Source organism: Alosa alosa, chromosome 18, assembly GCF_017589495.1.
Source record: "Alosa alosa isolate M-15738 ecotype Scorff River chromosome 18, AALO_Geno_1.1, whole genome shotgun sequence".
Taxonomy (NCBI): domain Eukaryota; kingdom Metazoa; phylum Chordata; class Actinopteri; order Clupeiformes; family Clupeidae; genus Alosa; species Alosa alosa.
This window is the reverse complement of record NC_063206.1, coordinates 22,583,649-22,601,362: the sequence shown is the minus strand read 5'-3', so window position 1 is coordinate 22,601,362 and position 17,714 is coordinate 22,583,649. Positions and strand designations below refer to the sequence as shown.

General features: G+C 38.5%; 1 protein-coding gene across 1 annotated transcript; it reads left to right on the top strand.

Moving 5' to 3' along the window:
• Positions 1-2,701: 2,701 nt before the first annotated feature.
• Positions 2,702-17,631, top strand: LOC125311481 (chitin synthase chs-2-like). Its single transcript, XM_048269574.1, has 19 exons — positions 2,702-2,795; positions 5,215-5,350; positions 10,251-10,433; positions 10,546-11,636; positions 11,750-11,839; positions 11,930-12,085; positions 12,209-12,383; positions 12,567-12,668; positions 12,873-13,014; positions 13,538-13,738; positions 14,202-14,486; positions 14,686-14,865; positions 14,990-15,413; positions 15,731-15,777; positions 15,870-15,934; positions 16,066-16,176; positions 16,313-16,530; positions 16,686-16,785; positions 16,935-17,631. The coding sequence occupies exons 1-19, from the start codon at positions 2,707-2,709 to the stop codon at positions 16,953-16,955; spliced, it is 3,816 nt and encodes a 1,271-aa protein (XP_048125531.1). The 5' UTR covers positions 2,702-2,706; the 3' UTR covers positions 16,956-17,631.
• The last annotated feature ends 83 nt before the right edge of the window (positions 17,632-17,714 follow it).

Here is a 17,714-nt window from a genome sequence, read left to right as displayed (position 1 = left end):
TTTACAACGCGTTGCTCAATAAAAATCACTAAAAAAATATAACAGTGTGCGGTGGCCACCTCTTTTTATATATGAACTTTAAAACCTGCAATCCACCAGCACCTTGTTTAAGTTGGCTGTGCATTGACATCATTATGTTTTATATAGAGTCACCACACTGCCACCTGTGATTGTATAGAGTAACCTGTGGTAGCTCTATACAAAACATATTGATGTCAATGGTGCATTTTGCCCATGTTCAGGGTGGAAAGTGAAAAAGAAAGATTTGCATAAGACAAGTCAAATTGGTGTTTTTAAAAAGAAAATATCATTGAGAATAAAGAAAAAAATATTAAAACAAATCTTTGTATATTCCCACAAGGTGTTTAGGTGCTCTGAAAATGAGAACCAAAATGATTTTTTAGACTTCTAAGGTCTGCTGTTCAGACCCTGAAGGAATTTATTTTCTGTTCATTGTTTTTTGTGAGAGTGTTTCTACTTATCTCAGTAAGGAAAATAAATCAAGAGCCTATGTTGAGTACAAATATGTCTTCTGAAGGCTTAAACAGAGCCCAGCCAAAAACTCCAATAAAATTTGTATCAACTTTGAGGGACAGCTATGACCATGCAGGATTATCCAGACCAAACGTGACGATTTTGCTACATACTATTCCTATTTATGTACCAGTATGCAAAATTTGAGCCTCCTACATGGTTTAGTTACTGATTATAATTCATGTTGAATGAATGAGGACACCCCCCTCCCCCTGTAAAACTGGCTGTATCTTGGAAAGTATTGATCTTACATAAGAGTAATTTTACAGTGTGTCTCCTGGGTAACATAGGTACACCTGGTCATTTTTTCAGAATTTTTTGAGAACTAAGTGCGTGGGCCCTGGTTGAATTGACGTGGAATGACCCTTCTGTAATGCATGTCTCTGTTGCATATCCATGATAAACTTTACAGTCAGAAAATGTAAACTGAACAAGTTCCTGAACACAAAGGGAATTATTGAAATAATTGAGACTTACAATGATTCCAGAGAATTTGCAAACAAACAAACATTACAGTTACAGCATTTTGAGGGAGACCAATTAACCAGCTTCTGATTCCACCCATTTGAAACCAATATTTTTTTAATCCAATACACATATTACACATGTTACAGCAAAACACACTGAAGACCCTTTGTGGGGAGAAAGCCTAGAGACAACTATTCATGCTAAACCCTCAGAGTTGTACAGTGAGTACAAATTAACCATGATAAGGGAACCAGTTGATTCTGACGTATCCTATAGCACCAACCATCACACCATTTCAGAAAGTGGTCAAGTGTTTGTTATGTAGTGTTTGGGTATAGAAACTCAATGATTAAGTGTGAAGCAAAGAAAATCGAAGTAAAGCTTACAAAACACTGTAGTGATGGCACACTGAATGACGCATGAGTGTGGCACACTCCACTTTCGACTTTCGATTCCATTAGATTCCATTGTTTCCAATACAACCCTCCACGACACCACCAAATTCTTTCACTGCCACCTTGTAGATTATGATTCAGCTCAATATTTGTTGCCACTACTCATAAAATCCATTGTTTATCTACACAACTCCACATATATCAAGAGAATGTGCACTCGTTTTACTAAATTATGCTCTCATTATACTAGATTGTGTGCTCAATTTAGTAAATAGTGCACTTATTTAAAATGAACGCACAATCTAGTAAAACGAGCTCACTAAAGTGCACTAAATTAGTAAAACGAGCACACAATATACCGGTACTAAATTGTGTGCATTATCAGTCCAATGAGCACACAATTTAGTAAAACAAACGCACATTCTCTCAATATACAAAAACATTTTGCAATGATATCTCCTGGGCTCTATGTATGCTTCTCAGCTGAAAAATTTAACGCTGGTGTTAGTGGGCAAGTGACAGAAAGTGTCGATGCACTATGTGCAAAGGCCTTAATTCAATTTCAATTAAATCCAAGGCCTTAATCATAATATACTTGTCTCTCTGTGACTGCTCTGTGAGTTATCTGTTTGTTCTGTGTAGACTTACAGTATTATGCTGTCACATTTTAGATTGATGATAGTCCAAATTTCGTGTTTGTTTTAGGTTTTTTTTTTTCATTGTTTCCCCATGGTTACAGCACAGTTATTGTCAGTACAGTTTTTTTTCTTCTTTCTGGACCGCTCCAGTAAGCCTTCTGCTGCGTGTTCTAAAACCCCTGGAACCTACGGCCTCATGGCTCTTATGATGTCAAGAACTGTCTGAATCTTTGTAAGCACATCATATTATAATATTATCAGAGACGGTTGATAAATATTAAGGATCTTTGGTATTATCATATGCCAGTTTTGTAGCCTTATGGTCTAAGCAGAGATTAATCAGTATAGTCACGAGAACCTTCCCAGCGCATTCAGCACAAAATGAATACTTGTACTGTTAAAAATAAATATATGTTTTGTATCATTATTCTGTATATCTGTATCACACTAAAACAACACATTTATGTATACTGTATTTGAAGAAGAATATATTTTAAGCTAGTCAAACCTCGTTGGATGTATCACATTTTACATCTCTCATTAGCATAAAGGTTGTAAAACTTGTTTTCTCTGAGAGTTATCTTTGAAACTGGAACCACCCACAGCAGGTGTATATAAAGTGTTTGATGTAGGAAGAGGAAGAAGTTGTGCTTGAGCTGGTAAAGGAGGACATGGAGGAGGTGGATATGGAGTACTTGAAGAGCGGGGACAAGGAGTGGGACATGGAGGAGGATTTGAAGCTGAGGAACACAACTTTCAGGTATCTGTAATTATTATTATTATTATTATTATTATTATTAATAATAATAATAATATCAATATTATTATTAATAATAATAACAATAATAATATGACCCTTTTCCTATTTATGAATGATTAATTTGCTATCAAGATCAAAATGCAACATGAATTATAATCAGTAAACAGCAAAGAATTCACAGCAGTAAACATTAAAGACAAGAAAAATGCTGAATCACACAAGTGAAAAATTAGCTTTATGGTTCAATTTAATGTAGCTATGGGGATGGTATAAGTATATATACTCTTTTGATGCCGTGAGGAAAATTTGGTCTCTGCATTTATCCCAATCCATGAATTAGTGAAACACACTCAGCACACAGTGAACTCAAAGTGAGGTGAAGCACACACTAATCCCAGCGCAGTGAGCTTCCTGCTACAACAGCGTCGCTTGGGGAGCAGTGAGGGATTAGGTGCCTTGCTCAAGGGCACTTCAGCCATTCCTACTGGTCGGGGTTCAAACCGGCAACCCTCTGGTTCCAAGTCCGAAGCACTAACCAGTAGGCCACGGTTGCCCCAATGAAAAATGAGCTTTATGATTCAATTTAATGTAGCTATGGGGATGGTGCTCATAAGCCCAGCTGTGATGCCCAGTAACTGTTGCTTCCCATCAAGACTGCATCTCCTCTGACATCTTGGTCTTGACTTTGACTCTGAACATAAAAGTGTACTCCAAACTTTGTGAATTTAAAATGCACTAAATAACTGCAACCAATCATATTCTTGTATGATTATAATTTAATTTACATTTAATTACATGCTAACTTCATCAGAAAAGTTGACACTTAAGATAAATATTATACAACCCTAGGCCTCCCTCAATCACTGTTGTCATGCTTTAAGATGGTCCAGAATACAGTGGCAAGGCTGCTGACTGGTACCAAAAAACAGAAGTTACCTCACTGGCTCCCAGTCCATTTCAGGATCCAATTCAAGATTCTGTTAATGGCTTTTTAAAGCACAAAATGATCTGGCTCCAACCTATATCTCTGACCTTCTCTACATCCCCTTTCTTGGCTAAGACAAAAAGGTGACAGAGCCGTTGCAGATGCTGCCCCATGCTTATGGAATCAGCTGCCACCTGATATAAGAACTGCCCACTCCATTTTGAATGCAGGCTCAAAACCCACCTGTACTCTCTCGCCTTCTCTGCCCTCTAACTTGCTATGTTTGCTTTCTGTGACCTGCTGTTCCTTGTTTATTATGTATATGTATGTGTATATGTATTTTATTTTATCTTTATTTTTTTCTGTTTTGATTGCACTCTGTAGAGCACTTTGGTCAGTGCAAGCTGTTTATAAATGTGCTTTAGAAATAAATTGTACTTACTTGCTTACTTACTGCACCCCATTTCATTTGCATTTTGAAATTCCCTGGGCAAATGTTTAAGCCTCAACTTCCTTGTTGACTTAATTTACGGTCACATCAATTATGCATGAGAGTGTCATCTCTGGATTTTTCACATGCCATACAGGTCTCGCACAAAGGCATGTTTGGCATTTACTCAAGAATGCCATCAGAATCAGAAAAATAAGCAGAAATGATGGATGGGGTTTCTTGGAATTTGTTATATACCCTATCAGAGATGTAAAAGTTGAGTTGTGCCAATTAGAATCAGCTGGTTTAGTGAATGGTTGAAGTAAATATGTGGCAGGACTTTTACTTTCTGAAGCCGGACTTTTACATCACTGTATATAATTTACTCTTAATTATGACTTAATTTACAGATCATATCCTCATGAAACAGATCTTGAACACAATAAATATTCATAATCACATAAACAAAACAAAATAGAGTGAATTGATAATCACATACAAATGTGTGTACAGCACACAATTATATCACCTGTATCTAATTCGCTCCAGCAGGGGAAGCAGGACCCCGCGGTGTATTAATTTAATCATTATATAAAATCAGATCTTACAGTTGACACATAGCCAAATTAACAATGTTTCATGAAAAGTAGCAATTTGGGTTCGTAGTGTAAATGTACAGTAGCCTACCTCATTTCACTTTGTGAAGAGAGTCACTCTGGCCTCTCATGATTGGGAAGAGCTTGTCTTCATAACTAGCCTTTCTATTCCTCCCCACAACCTTCAGCCAGTGAATGCTTAGTTTATCCACTGTTTAACATGACTTACCAGACCATATCAGACAACTATGACATATGAGAATGTCTAACAGTTAAATAACATTATGTTTCATACGAATATGATAACAACAACAGTGACAAATTACATGTCAAAATGACAATAATAAAATGAATGAAAATGTCCTTTTGTAAGAAACCAAATGCACTGAAGAATTTAAAATGGCATGTTTTAATGCAAATTACATATACAGTTATATAATCAAATTAAATTGACTTTTCTAATGGCAGGAAATCGTGGGATTGTGCACGAGAGGTGCCCACAATCCAGGATGAACAGAAACCAAGAAAAATGCTGCGCTTCGTTCATTTTCTAGTCACCAGCCTAGCTGGTCTCATCATGTTTGGACTGGCATTTCTGAGCAAAGTAAGGCATTTACTGTATTTACCAAATGTTTGTCATGGGGCAATTCCATGCAAAGGTCATCCTTACCATGGAAAAAAAAAGTTGTGCATACGCAAATAGAACTGTTGTTAAAATCTTCATTTAGGTCTATATTTATTTATTGTTTGTAACTGATCTGATTGAATTTGATGGAGAATTACACTCTTTTTACATCATAAATATGGTGTGCAACCATACAGAAACAACATTTTTCACATGGTAATATTATACATATGTAAAAAGTGGATAAATGGACCCAAGGTTCAAACAAATTGTGCCATTTGACAAATTCCAGATTGACAATGGAATGGTAGAGCAATGTCTATGCTCAGCTTGCCTTTAAGAGCACAACTCCTTACATTTGTAAGGATTTTGTTTTTAAGTCAGCAAGTTCCATGGCCATGTCACATCCATAACGTTTTATAGGAAACGTTTATGCTACACACACTGTAACAAGATTCTGTGATTTTCACAGCATCACTGCTGTTTCTGATAAAAATGTGTACTGTATTTGTGAATACAGTATGTTGCTGTGGTTTCGCTATGAATTATGGTCAAAAATGGTCAAACTACAGTCAGAGCCCGTCTACTTATTAGACATTCTCTGCTACAGTAATAAAAATTTGCTGCGAATCATAACAGAGTAATAAATCTGACTCCTCCCTCACTTGTCAGCTTTTTGAAAAAACATGGCGGAAAATCAGTTGGGGTTTTCTGTTTTCTTTTTGCACATAAATACAAAGTTAAGCTCCCAGATAGCAAGGTGACATTGATATTATGTTGATTTTCCATCCAAATCATCATTTTGAAAAGATATTGAAAAGTCATGGATTTATGGTTTACTGGGAAATTTTGACGTGGTGATTGAAACGTGCACCGCGCGACGACGTTTGAACTGTCCGGCGGGAGATCATTTTTGAGCAACAGTTCAAGTCAGAGTCAGACCAACGGTGTTCAGCACTCTGTCAAGTTCGCAGCTCCACCTTAATGGTAAGCAAGCATTTATTTATGTAACGTTAATGTTTCATTGTACTACATTAAATTCGGGCATGTGTACAGTCTATGTACGTTGTACTGTCTAACTTACAAACTCATCCATGCTTGTTGGATCAACTAAGTAACGTTAGGCTAGCTATCATAGTTGCTGTTGCTGTGACGGTGGCATTAACGTTAATGTTTTATGTTACGTTAACGTTATGGAAGTCTCATTTATATTAGGCCTACCTTAGTTCTCAGTAAGTTACAGTTTATTACATTTATATAATATATATAAAACATTCGCTAGTAGTGCTAGGCCTAGTATGTTACTGTCACAATGTTAGGCTGAAGATGATGTGCTGCTGGTTAACGTTAACGTGGAGGTTTAGCTGCTACCAGCTAACTTATGTAACGTTAACTCCTCGTAATCATGTACGGTTTTGTGAGTTTAATAGGCTAACTTTAGCAATATTGATAAGTTAACTTTAAGTCACATCTGACTATCATTAACCGTTGTTCGGACGAACAGCGCGAATGGCTGTTGCTGCAAGCAAACATCATCAATGAGCTCACCCAGCTGGCTAACGTTAAATATACCTTGTGAAACTGAGTTATGCTAACACCATCTTCAGCCTGGCAATTTGACAGTAAACTCAAAAAACATACAGTATATATATATATATAAATGATTATTCTAAAGTTTCACTTGTAAGTAGCCTTCAGTTTCAGTTGAAAATTGTTATCTAACACTGTTTATCTTTTTTTCTTCTATTTCTGCTAGGTGCTGCTTCACTCTGCTACTGGTGGATCAGGCTGACTGCAACCGTTGGTCTAACGTTAGGATGTAGCACACGAGAATTTCTAAACGGAAAAAAGTGAATAAATGTACTTGCTTTTCAAACTGATAACAAGTTGTCAATGGTAATTTATGCAAGTTTGTGTAGCCTAAACCATACCTAGGCCTCGCCAAATGTATCCTGGCTGTAGATAAAGCAGGATATGAATTTCACAAAATTACTGTTTATAATATTACAGCACTGGTATTACTACTGTACTTAGTTACAGTATGATCCATAAGTACTGTGATTAAAAATACGGTAGACAATTCAATACTGTATACATTACAGCTCTGGTAGTACTACTGTAGTTTGCATTTACAGTATCAGGCATAGGTACTGTGATTTCATATACAGTAGGTGTACTGTAGAGTGAAATACAGCAACTTGCTGGTTATTTGCTGCCAGCAAGTTGCTGTAAATTTTATGTTAAACTTGTTAGTGTACAGTGTTGATGCGACAATGTCCATAGTGTCTGTGCAAAGCTGATTTATATTAATGTAAAGTGAGATGACCAACAGAAGCCTGCGCTCCCGCACTACCAGACTCACCAACAGCTTCATACACCAAGCTGTAAGGATGCTGAACTCTCTCCCTCCTCTCCCCCCTCCACCCTCAGCTACATAACATCCTGGACATTGGACCCACAATGGCCGCCTGCACTACTCCACTTGCACACTTGTACACTTTACAACTTGTTGTTGTTGTCCTGAAAACACAACACTTCTGCTGCTCTTACATAACTTGCACCACTATGCCACTTTCTTTCTTAGGTCAAACAGAACTACCCAAGCCTTTTATTGGCCTGACTTTGCACTAGTATTTTATTGACTGTCTATGCACAATTTCAACCAAATTTTGCTGCTCTTATTTTTTTCACTATTATATGTGCCCTCTTATTTACTTATTTACTTACTTTTTTGTTTACTTGAATGTTATGTTTGTCTGTGGACTTAAATTGGTAAAATATGTCTTGTCTTCACCGTGGGATAGTGAGAAACGTAATTTCGATCTCTTTGTATGTCTGGAACATGTGAAGAAATTGACAATAAAGCTGACTTTGACTTTGACTTTGACAAATTGTGCCACTTTCTTGCTTTTAAAACCTTTAATGGTGCGTTATGGATGTTACATAATGTGAATTTACAAGACTGGAGACTTTATTATACCTCAAAGCCGATAAAATGTCTGTTCTGGTGGCATGTCAGTTTCAACGCATTTCACCTTAGTGTTTACAATTGACATTTCAAAGATTATTAGGTTGATCAAAACCACAGGGAGGCCTTGCCTAACCATTAGCAAAACAAACATAATATTAAAATACCTCCAGTGATTAGCCTAGCCATAGCCTATTTTCAAGTGGCCTAATAACGAAAATCTGAGCGATTATCTTCCTGTAGCTGTTGTACAATAACTGGATTATCGTGTTAGCTGGTGAAGATGGCTGACTTTGCAGCTGGAGTTAACATAGCAACCTCCTTCTGTTGCAGATCTGTTCAGCCTGTCGTTCACGTCTGCTTAACACAGTTTAATTTTAAATGTGACGCGATATGCCAGCATTTGAAGTGTCAGGTCCTCTGTAGCTAATACCCACAGAGTAACATAAGTAACGGCAGCAATAAACTAGATGTACCGCATGGCGGTACAAAATATGACCGCCTCTCAGTCCTGCATATTCTCTTCGCAAAAATAAATCACGCTTGTCAATTTGTCTCCCTTTTCTACATCCCTTTTCTGTCATGTGCATGTAAATGAGTGTGTGATATGTGAGTTTGCTTTTGTTTATAAGTGTGTGTGTGTGTGTCTGTGTGTGTGCATGTGCGTATGAGTGCCTTTGTTTGTGTGTTTATGTGTGTGTGTGTGCGTGTGTGTGTTTGCACGCGCACATGCATATGCGTGCCTGTGTTTGTGTTTATGTGTCTGCATTCATGTGGGTGTTTGTTTGTGCATGTGTGTGTGTGTGTGTGCTTGCCTGTCTGTATGTGTTTATGTGCTTGCCTGTCTGTATGTGTGCGACTGTGCGTGCATGTGTGTGTGTGTGTGTGTGTGTGCATGTGCGTGTGTGCACATGTAGGCCTACTTCATGTGTGCAAATCACAAATGAGTGGGTATGGGTTAGGTTGATGCGGGCTCTTGAGACTAACATACCATAAATATTTTGTCATCTTGGGTGCAACGGTTCAGGTATGGCTAGTTATTTAAGGGAGTGGCCACCAAGTTTCATGTTCCCTGGTGTTTCAGTAACCCGGGAATCACTGACCAAAATTGATGACGGTAAAATATATATATTTTTTTTTTTTTTTTATATTTTAAATGTTGTTGTCCTGATTCTTCCTGTGTCTCTTAGTGGGCACTGAGGAAGCAATACTTTCATCGCTAGTTTTTCATGATTACTATTTCAATTGTTTCATATCAAAATTCACTACTTAATTATGTGTTTTATGTAGTTTGTCAAGGACTGGTTCAGACACGTCACATCCATAACGTGAAACCGTCACATTCATAAGTTTTCCTACATAATGCATTACGAAAATGACTCATAGTTTCAAAAACACACTTTTTGTTTTCATTCAAGTCTCCTTCATGCTACATATATCATAGTTTCGGCAGTTTCCTTCAAAATTCACAGAGTTTGTAGAAAACTTGTAATCTCTCACAAAAGTGTGTCCATTTCATGTCACATCCATAACGCTGATAAAATGCCTTGTATTCTTAGGATGAAATAGATTATATGAAATTTGAGGATTTCTCAGTATTCAGAGGACAGAGGTTACATTAAAAGTTATGCAAATTAATTCACTGATACTAATTTTGCCCCCACTCTAAGACATTTTGTTTACCAATATGAGTCCAATTGTCACATCCATAACGCTGGAACTGCAACATGTGTATTTACTGTATTTACCAATGCCTGCATCTGTTTCCTACCAAGGAACTGCACATAGTGATGAGATTTCTATGAGATGTTTCAAGTAGATAAGAGTCTGCTAAATGATAGCCTTCAAGAAATGCTAATGTTTTCTTGTTGTAAAACTGAGTGTTGTCTGTTTCCTTTTCCTATTCGACAGTCATCATTTTTGATCTTGATAACGATAACAAATCCGGACGGAATCACCATTTCTACAAAGCCGTACGCCTCGCTCTTCATAGGAGTACTTCTCACTGCACCCAGTGTGTTAAGCCTCCTAAAGAACACGTGGAAAATTTCTTTCAAAGACTCCAAGACTCCCTCAAGAAAAACATTGTTATGGGTAATTGATACTCAAGCTTCACATTACATTTACATATTTTAACATGTTCTGATTAAACTATAATTCTAATAATGAACATTATGTTAATGGCCATATTGTTTCTCTTCAACAGGTGTGCTCTATCGACATAGTTGTGTCACTCGGTTCTGCTGTGCTCGCCCTTGTCACGATGCCCCATTTTGACATCCTAACAAATGTGATGATCCTGAACAGCATAGGAATACTGTCTGCTGTCTGCCAAGTGATTGCCAATGTAAAAGCCAGAGGAAGAAAAAGATTTACTATCATTTCATTGATTGCAGTGGTTTTACTTCTTGCTGGATCTGCCCTGTTTGTAACAGGCTACATCAGAGAAGCTGGAAATCAACTGACTGAAAAAAACACTGCAATGTGGATTGGATTAGCAATTGCATGTACATTTTGTGTGTCTTCCAACTGGTGGGAAAACTACGCTAGCCTGTTTAACGTTCAATTCTTCAAAGACGCTACTGAAGATGTGAAAAGAGCCAGAAACGTGGTGGCAATTCTCTCGAGCATGATCAGAATAGCTGTTACGGCGGTAGTGCTAGGGGTCTACGTGAAACTCTCTGATCAGGAATGGGAGTCTATTTTGTCGGTCTCACAGAAAGACAAAGTGACTGTCTTGAGCCTGTTTGCTATCCAGGCCATCTCCTCTGCATTATGTCGCTGGTTTGCAGTTGCTTCGTGTAAAATGCATGCCGTAAAACGCAGCTTTGTCTACCCAATGTGGTTTGTCTCTCCAACTGTGTTGGCATCATTTGTTTTGTTCATCTGGGTCCCCTACTACAAGGACGCAAATTTTGCCACATTACCGAATAGTTCCTTCCCACTCTACTGCCAGAATATCGTGGCTGGTTATAATGTATCTGACTTCTACACCGTCTTTTTCCAAAGCATTGACACCTTTGATTTAATACATTCAGACGTCACCCATAGCCTGTGCTCACGCCCCATGTTCTATGAAGGCGATCTTTTGGGCCAAGGGCTCCTGGCCAGCTGTATTAGTAGCTGGTGGTTAGGGCTGGTGCTTTGTACAATCTACGCCAGCTTCTTGAGGATTAGTCGCATCCAGAGGACGCGGGAACTGTTTGGGTTAAGCCTCTATGAAGCAGCCTTCATTGAGCAATCTATGCTTCTCAACACAAAATTCAACATTTCCAAGCTGAAAAAGGAAAGCATCAAGTATGTATACACTAATGATTTTCAGTCTTTGTCATTTGGATTTATGGCTTCAAAGTGTAGCAAATGCCCTCTGTGCCCTATGATGTAAAAACAAATTTTGTCTTTGCTGACAGGGAGAATGAGATGATGACCATCTACTTGTGTGCTACCATGTGGCATGAGACCAAAGATGAGATGATGAAGATGCTCATCTCCATGATGAGGTACATCTTATTCTTCACCAATGGAAATCAAGGTCTGAAGACTGACAACTATATTTTTTGTGAACTTAACACTCCATTTGCTCTTTAAAGGTTGGACAAATTCAGGCCCAAGAGAAACAACTTCAAAGATGTGAGTTTCGATGCTCACATTTACTTTGATGATGCTTTCCAACAAGATGATGATGGGAATCGTGTTGTGAATGAATATGCAGAAACTCTAGTAGAGGTGATCAAAGAAGTATACACGTAAGGCTAACTCCATCTGTTTCTTTGATTACTTTCATCAAAGCTATAAATGCCAACATTACTATTTATGACGAAAAACAGGAATCATTACATCATTTGTTATGTTTTTGTTTGCACATATAGGATTTTCATTGAAGAGGACACAAGCACGTTCAAAGAGACAAAGCTACTTATGAAACAAAAAATAATCCCAACAACCTATGGTGGCCGACTGCAGTACACGCTACCCTGTGGCAACACACTAACAGTTCACTTTAAGGACAAACACAGAATTAGGCACAAGAAGAGATGGTCTCAAGTAATTTATTTTTTATATATATCGTATCAGACATTTTGGCTCAATATCTCAGAATTTTTCAGAGCGTAAATAGAACCCAATAATTCCAAGGGGATGATATGTAATGTGTGTGTGTGTGATTGATCAGCTTTAAGAGACACCAAGTGCAACAAGTAATGAATTATTGATACTTTTCTCTAAAAGATCATGTACCTGTACTACCTTCTGGGATGGAAACTCCACAGGAAATGTTATCAGGACTATGAGAGTGGTATTGGCAGGATGACTGTGGAAGAGAATTTGAAGGTAGGGGACAAAACTGCTCTCATGACAAAATAGACTAACTAATGCAAGGGCTGCTAGTAGCTTGTGCCAGTAGCAGATTGCTATTTCTATATTAACAATTAAATGTTTTCATTAAAAATGTCTAGATAGGACATGGCTAAATTAGCCATGAATAGCTTTATTCAGTGAAGCAGGTAATGATAATTGTTACATTTTTGTTATCAGAAAGATAAAAGGAACACCTACATTCTGGCTCTGGATGGGGACACTGACTTTCAGCCCTCGGCTGTGATGCTCTTGGTGGACCGTCTCAGAATGTATCCTGAGGTGGGGGCTGCATGCGGAAGGATTCATCCCACTGGCACCGGTAAGATCTCATGTTGACAGATACACTCTGAACACCAAAACAGTCCATTAGCTGCTTGTATGAAAGATTTTTTTCATTAGAGTATGGACCTTGCCGTGCAGGTAAGGTCTAAATGTAAGACAATAATCACTCATGGCAAATTATCTAAGACTCTAAAAGCATGTACCAAACAACTCCTCTGCAGGATCTCCACTACTAGTGGAATTGTGCAAGCAGATTCCTTCAGATGCATTGACTGTCAAAATACCAACGGGGTGTTTGATGTTGCGCTGCTGGCTTTTAAAGGATGTTACGGCCAAAACACACCCATGACTGATTAAGAAACATAAGAAAACCCCTTTTGAACAATGCGCCCCAAAAAACAAAACAGGCCATTAAATTAGTGAATTTGGACTGGACATGCATTAAATGTCTTTAAACTTTGCGCCTCTGACCAAATGTTTCAGATCGCCAAGATAGGGCCCTAAGTGTCCAATGCAATGAGTTAATCCACCCACCCACCATTCACTGTTGTCCACCACAGGGCCGATGGTTTGGTACCAGAAGTTTGAGTATGCCGTGGGTCACTGGCTACAGAAGTCAGCAGAGCATGTGTTTGGTTGCGTGCTGTGCAGCCCCGGCTGCTTCAGCCTCTTTCGGGCATCTGCTCTCATGGATGACAACATTATGAAGAAGTACACCACCACAGCATCAGAGGCAGGCCACTATGTGCAGTATGATCAAGGTGTGTGTGTGTGTGTGTGTGTGTGTGTGTTTGTGTGTAACAATTGTTTTCATAATTGATTAATCCACTTGATAATTGTCCATTCACCAAAGATATTCAGTTTACATCACATAGTAGTAGAGTAGAAATTTAACTAGAAAATTTTTAACTTTAAGAAGCTGGAAACAGAGAATGTTGAGTCTTTTTCCTGAAAGAAATTACTGATATACAGTAATACAGTATACTTTTTCCTGAACGAAATTACTGATATACAGTAATACAGTATACAAAATAGTTTGTGATTAATTTAATAGCTGGCAACTAATTGATTAATTGTTGCAGTCCTAGTGTGCATGAATGTGTAGTATGTGCATAAATACAATAAGTTCAGCTTGAATTCTAGTTTTTTTGCAGTAAATCCTCAAATATGCAGACTAGTTCTTAAAGTGCATTTTCTTTGTATTTCCCTTCTATAATTTGAAAGGTGAGGACCGCTGGCTGTGCACACTACTGCTGCAGCAGGGCTGGCGTGTGGAGTACAACGCTGCGTCGGACTCCTACACAAATGCCCCGCAGGAGTTCAATGAGTTCTACAACCAGAGACGCCGCTGGGGGCCCTCCACCATGGCCAACACCCTGGACCTGCTGGGCAGTGGTGAGCTGACGGTGAAGAAGAACAAATCCATCTCCACCCTCTTCATCCTCTACCAGACCCTCACCATGGGAGCCTCCATCCTCGGCCCAGCTACTGTCTGTCTGATGATTGCAGGTGAGGAAACTGCATGCTTTCAAAAATGCATGGGGTGGAGGTTTATGCCTTCTAGGTTTGTGTATGTAGTCACAAATTGTAAATTCTTAAATTATTTGAAAAGTATGGTACTGAAGGATACATGTAAATATTCAATGTAAAATATGAGAGATGATAAAAAATGTAAATCTAAAATATCTTGTTAATTATTTTCTTCCAGGAAGCTTCTCCTTTGTCTTTGACGTTTCACCTAATTGGTCACTTGTACTAGCTATTGTGCCCCCGGCCATCTACTTGATTCTGTGCTACCTCCTGAAGTCAAACACCCAGATCACCATTGCAGCCGTTATGAGCATCATCTATGCCTTCCTCATGACAGCGAGCATTCTTTCAATCATTGGTAAGTGTCATAAAACACACAAACACACAATCATGGTAGTGTAACTTCCTCTCTCTTTACAGTAAGGGGTACCACATAATGTATTTGCATATGTGCATGCACACACACACACTTCTTTGTGCAGGTGACATGGTTGAAGAGGGCACCTTCGTGACCCCCAGTGGTCTCTTCTTCATCGGCATAGTGTCCATGTACATTATCACTGCCCTGCTCCACCCCAGCGAGTTCCACCTCATCATCTACGGCTTCCTCTACGTCCTCTGCATCCCCAGCGGCTACCTCCTGCTGGCCATCTACTCCATGGTCAACATGAACAACGTGTCCTGGGGAACCAGAGAGACCGCCGCCCCGAAAAAAGCTGGCGGTGCTGCTGCCACGCAGACAAAGATCGAGAAGAAGACCAAGTATGAAAAGAAGTGCAAGTGCTGCAGCTGGAACCTGGAGTTCCAGGTCAACGAGTACGAGGAGGTGAAACAGGCTGTGCCTGTTAGCGCTCCGCAGACCGAACCTGTTCCAGACAGTCCCAAAGAGCCACTGGAGGTGAAAAGGTATTTACACAGAATATCATTTATGATCCAACACTACTGCTAATGTGACGTCTACAATACTAAATTCAATTTAACATTAATTTTATTTATTGGGGGCGGTGGTAGTGTAGTGGTTAAGGAGCTAGGCTAGCGTGCAGTAGCCTGAACGTTGTCGGTTCAATTCCCGGCTTCCACCGCTGTGCCCTTGAGCAAGGCACTTAACCCCAAATTGCTCCGGGGACAATGTGATTCCTTGTAATATAGCTGACATATGTAAGTCACTTTGGTCAAGAAATGTCTGCTAAATGTAATGCAATGTAATTTTATGTTTTTTCTAGTGTATCATCAGATCCAGATCCAGATCCCAATCCAGATCCAGACCGTTGTAAGTATTGTGTATTTTTGTCTTAAGATATTTTGCGCACTGAATAGGGTTCATGCATCAACTTTGCTATGCTTTTATGTGTTTTTTGTCAGATTGGGTTGAACAGCTGGTGAAACGATCTGGGGAGCTGGAGCTGGAAAGAAATGTCTTAAATGACGTATGTTTCAAGACCAAAAATCCACAAATCTCAAGATTATTTCTCTCACACTTGCATTTATCATTTTTAATCATATTAATTGAACGGCGATCTAGGAGGTTGAATCTGAAACTGAGTGATTGATATTCCAGGATGAAGTGCAGTTTTGGAAGGGTCTACAGGAACGCTATCTCAAACCTCTGGACGAGGATAAGGACCAGAAGAAGAGAATTGAGAAAGAGCTCAAAGAACTAAGAAACAAGGTTTCCCTCTTTTTATTGATTCATCTATCTATCAATACACATATCCATCAAAATAATTTCATGATGGACAAGAACTTGTAATGTCCATATCTCAAAATGAATAAACGACATTTCATCCCTTTACCTCCATCTACAGGCCACATTTGTGTTCTTCATCTGCAATGCCCTCTGGCTTGTGGCGACGTTCTTTCTGCAGGAGATAGGAGGGTCTGTCAGCATCCAGATTCCCAAGATTTATGCCAATGGGACGACAGATCGTGATGCAAAAATCTTCATTGATCCCATTGGCTTAATGTTTGTCATTGGCTTTGCATTGCTACTGTCGATTCAGTTTTTCGCAATGCTGTGGCACAGGTAACTTTGCTGAAATGTACTGTTTCATTTCTTATTGTCTGCCAATAATGTCCTCTCTGGCCATTACAAGTGATGGTAAACCTTCCCATATCCAAGGCAACAGTTCTGTCAAGATCTAGTCAAAACCTGTATCCTTTCCTTCATTATTCCCCCAGACTACAAACGTTGATCCACTTCATAGCCTACCAAGGAACTGAGTCTGCAGTCTTCAAAAATAATTTGAATAAGTCTTACGAGAATCTAAACAATGAAAAGGTATATAAAACATATTTCAATCTTCTAAACTCAGTTATTGGCTTTGCATTTGGTAATGTAATCGATGTCGCTGCCTAAGTGTATACAGATTAATTCAATACATAAATGTGAATCCAACTTTTTAATGTCTTAACACTATTACATTCCAGAACCTCCAGCACTTTCTCTGACAGTTCCATGGAGCGGATAATCTCCATCTGACAAGCTCACAAAGACAGTAGCAAGATAAGCACTTTTGGTCACAAATTATGTGCATTTTTTTTTTTTAATTTTATGTAATAACACTTATGAGCTGCACCTATTATGTTAACATGGGAGTGTTGTGGTTTTATTTTTACTTATAATTTGGAAATGGGCATTTAAAGAATTATTTAATACTATGCTTTCTGAGATAAAACACACTAAGTTCAAAATATGTGTTGTAATTTGATGTTTTAATGTTACAGTGTTAAACTGTTTGACTTTGAATGTTTTATTTGAATTATTATTATTATTATTTACCATTGGAACTACAGAGAAGAGACTGATGTAGCACTTTATTATTATGGTAATGTAGTCAATATTATCCATTTCTATAAGCCTCGTCCTTGAATAGTGGGTGATAACCGATGCACTGGTAATTCAATTTAATGCACTGCAAAATGAACTTTCTCATAGAGTTGTATGACCACTCCTGTGTGGCACAAAACTGAATAATTCATTGTACATGCCGTTGCCTACTGAATAAGTTAGTTACCCAGTGTTTGGGTGTGGTACAAACATTAAGATGAAAGCAACTGAGATAAGAGAACAATTCTGGAAAATATATGACAACCACTAACCACAAATAAAAAATGATCTCATGAATGAAGTCTCATTGCAATTACTTGTGTCATCTGGTACTTGACCACTACATTCAACATTCCTGAAAGGTATGGGGAGCCAAATGT